Below are 2,361 nucleotides of genomic sequence, written 5' to 3' on the forward strand. Positions count from 1 at the left end.
CTGCTGCCGTTGGGCCCGGCGGTGGCCACGTGGTCTGGCTGCGCCAGCCGCCAGTTGTGCGGGTCTCCCTTGATGAAGCCGCAGACCAGGATGCAGCTCAGAGCCAGAAGGTTCACCCCCGTGAGCAGCTTGGCAACCAGGGCTGTGTCACTAACCCCCCAGGCCAGGAGTCCTGTGGGGGACGGTTGTGAGACCACCAGGGTACAAACCCGGAGGAAAAAGTGAACATTAATGATTTACTTATTATTTGCTGTTATTTTTAAATTTCGCTGTAGGGCACATGCATTCACTGCACAGAGACAGAGACACGGATGCGCGTACTCGAACGCATGCCCAACTCGCCAGTCGAAACTTGAACCTTGCGTTGGACGCGTGGGATCCAGCTGCCTTCACCACCAGCCACAGGCTGGCCCCTTATTTGATAGTTTATTTTTTTCTAAAAGAAAAGAGCGACAGCAGCTTAGTGGACCCAGGGGCTGGGGACGCGGAGTGGGCGCTGGGCGGGCATCCTGGGTCTCCCCGGCTGCTGGATGGAGATGGAGCAGCCCACACCACCAGGGTGCCGGGATGCGGGGTGCCCTGGGCTGCACCAAGTGGTTAATGACAGTGCTGTGTGAATTTCCCCTCAACCTTTTAAGATTTATTTAAGGGACTAGCAGTTGGCGTAATGGCTATGTCGCTGGACTGCCATGTAGTCCACTGCGGTTCGTGTCCCGGACCCGGTGGCTTAAACTCACACCGTGCACGTGTGCGTGTGTGCCCAAGATCCCGAGAGGACAATGGAGGAGAAGGGATTGCGGCATGGCCATCCCCCCGGGGGGTGATTTCTCGCTTTCTGTCTCTGTCTCTCTCTGTCTTTCTGGTGAGCACAGGCACCCTGTAGCAAAAAACCCTCTCAAAAATAAATAAATAAATAATATTTATTTAACACAGCACAAAACGTTGGTCTCAGTGCAGAGGAAGAACCCTGTCGGTCCAAGTTAAGGTCACTGGGGCTGACTTGGTCCCCCACAGGTCGTCTGGCATGCTTGGAGCTGTTCTGGCACAGTAGGAGGTGGGTGCCGCTCAGCCTCCCGTAACCTGGACTGCACAGTCACCGGCCCAGGACCCTGAGGGCCGGCCAGGAGCCATGGCCTCGCCTCGTGTGCCAGGTGGTGGCGCTGGGCAGTGCGACCGACCCACACAGGTGCCGCCTCGGGCGCCCAGAGCTCTCTGTGCCCACAGGGCACTCCGACCTAGGCCCCCTGAGGCTGTTCCCCTCCCTCTCTTGCATTCTCTCTCATGGAAGAAATAAATTGATTTGGGACCAGCAGCTGGCAGAGTGGTTAAGGTGCTGGACTCCCACAGGGCCACCTGAGGTTCAAGTCCTGGCAGCTTGAACCACACACTGGGCTCCTGTGTGCACACCCGCCCCAAATCGCAATGGGACAGTGGAGAAGGGGTTGCAGCGTGGCCCTCCCTCCTGAGTGATCTCTTTTTTTTTCTTTTTCTTTGGAGAGGTTTTTGCTATAGGGCATGTACACTTGCCAGAGAGACAGAGAGAGACAGAGAGACAGAAAGCGAGAAATCACCCCCTGGGAGGATGGCCATGCCGCAATCCCTTCTCCTCCATTCTCTTCTCGGGATCTTGGGCACGCACGCACACGCGCCCGGTGTGAGTTTAAGCCACTGGGTCCGGGACTTGAACCATGGTCGACTACGTGGGAGTCCAGCAACATAGCCATTACGCTGTCGGTCCCTCCCCAGCGTGATTTCACACTTTCTCTCACTCTGTCTCTGAGGCTCCGGTGAGCACATGCACCCTATAGCAAACAGTCTCTCTACATCTAAAAAAAATAAAAGAGGAAATTAAAAACAAACACGCTAAGCACATGTGTATGCACACCCCAAATCCCGAAGGAAGGAGAAATGGAGGCGCGGGCCCTGCATGACCACACCCCCTGGCGAGTGCTTTCCCCCTCTCCCTCTGGCTCTCCAGCCAGCGCCTGCGCCATCTGGCAAATAAGAAAACAAAGACAGGAATGAGACGGCGGCCCAGTCCTGAGTCTCAGGATGCAGGTCCTCGTCCTCGCCCTCGGTTTCCAAGCCCCGCCATCCTCGCCTCCCCAGGCCTTTTCCACCCAGCACCCGCTCTCCACATCTCCCGCCCTCTCGTCCCAGACCCCTGCCTCACCAGTGAAGACCAGCACCAGCCCCAGCGCCAGGAAGTCTGGATGCTTGGCCAGGATGTGGGGCACGTGCAGAGAGAGGCAGCCCTGCAGGGCCTGGCTGATGAGGTTCCCCGTCAGTCCGTCCACGGCGGAGCTCCAGGCCCTAGCCGCAATGGCAGCACCTGCAGGGGGAGAAGGAGGCCCAACGGGG

At 57.8% G+C, this 2,361-nt stretch overlaps 1 protein-coding gene across 1 annotated transcript in view; it reads right to left on the minus strand.

Moving 5' to 3' along the window:
• LOC102495936 (cationic amino acid transporter 3-like) overlaps positions 1-2,361 on the minus strand; it is a 12,303-nt gene that overhangs the window by 4,510 nt on the left and 5,432 nt on the right. The window contains 2 exon segments of the mRNA XM_014586364.1: positions 2-172; positions 2,174-2,332. Of these exon segments, the coding sequence (XP_014441850.1) occupies positions 2-172; positions 2,174-2,332 (330 nt within the window).

The sequence above is a fragment of the Tupaia chinensis genome, unplaced genomic scaffold (genome assembly GCF_000334495.1).
Source record: "Tupaia chinensis unplaced genomic scaffold, TupChi_1.0 Scaffold000131_1, whole genome shotgun sequence".
NCBI lineage: Eukaryota > Metazoa > Chordata > Mammalia > Scandentia > Tupaiidae > Tupaia > Tupaia belangeri.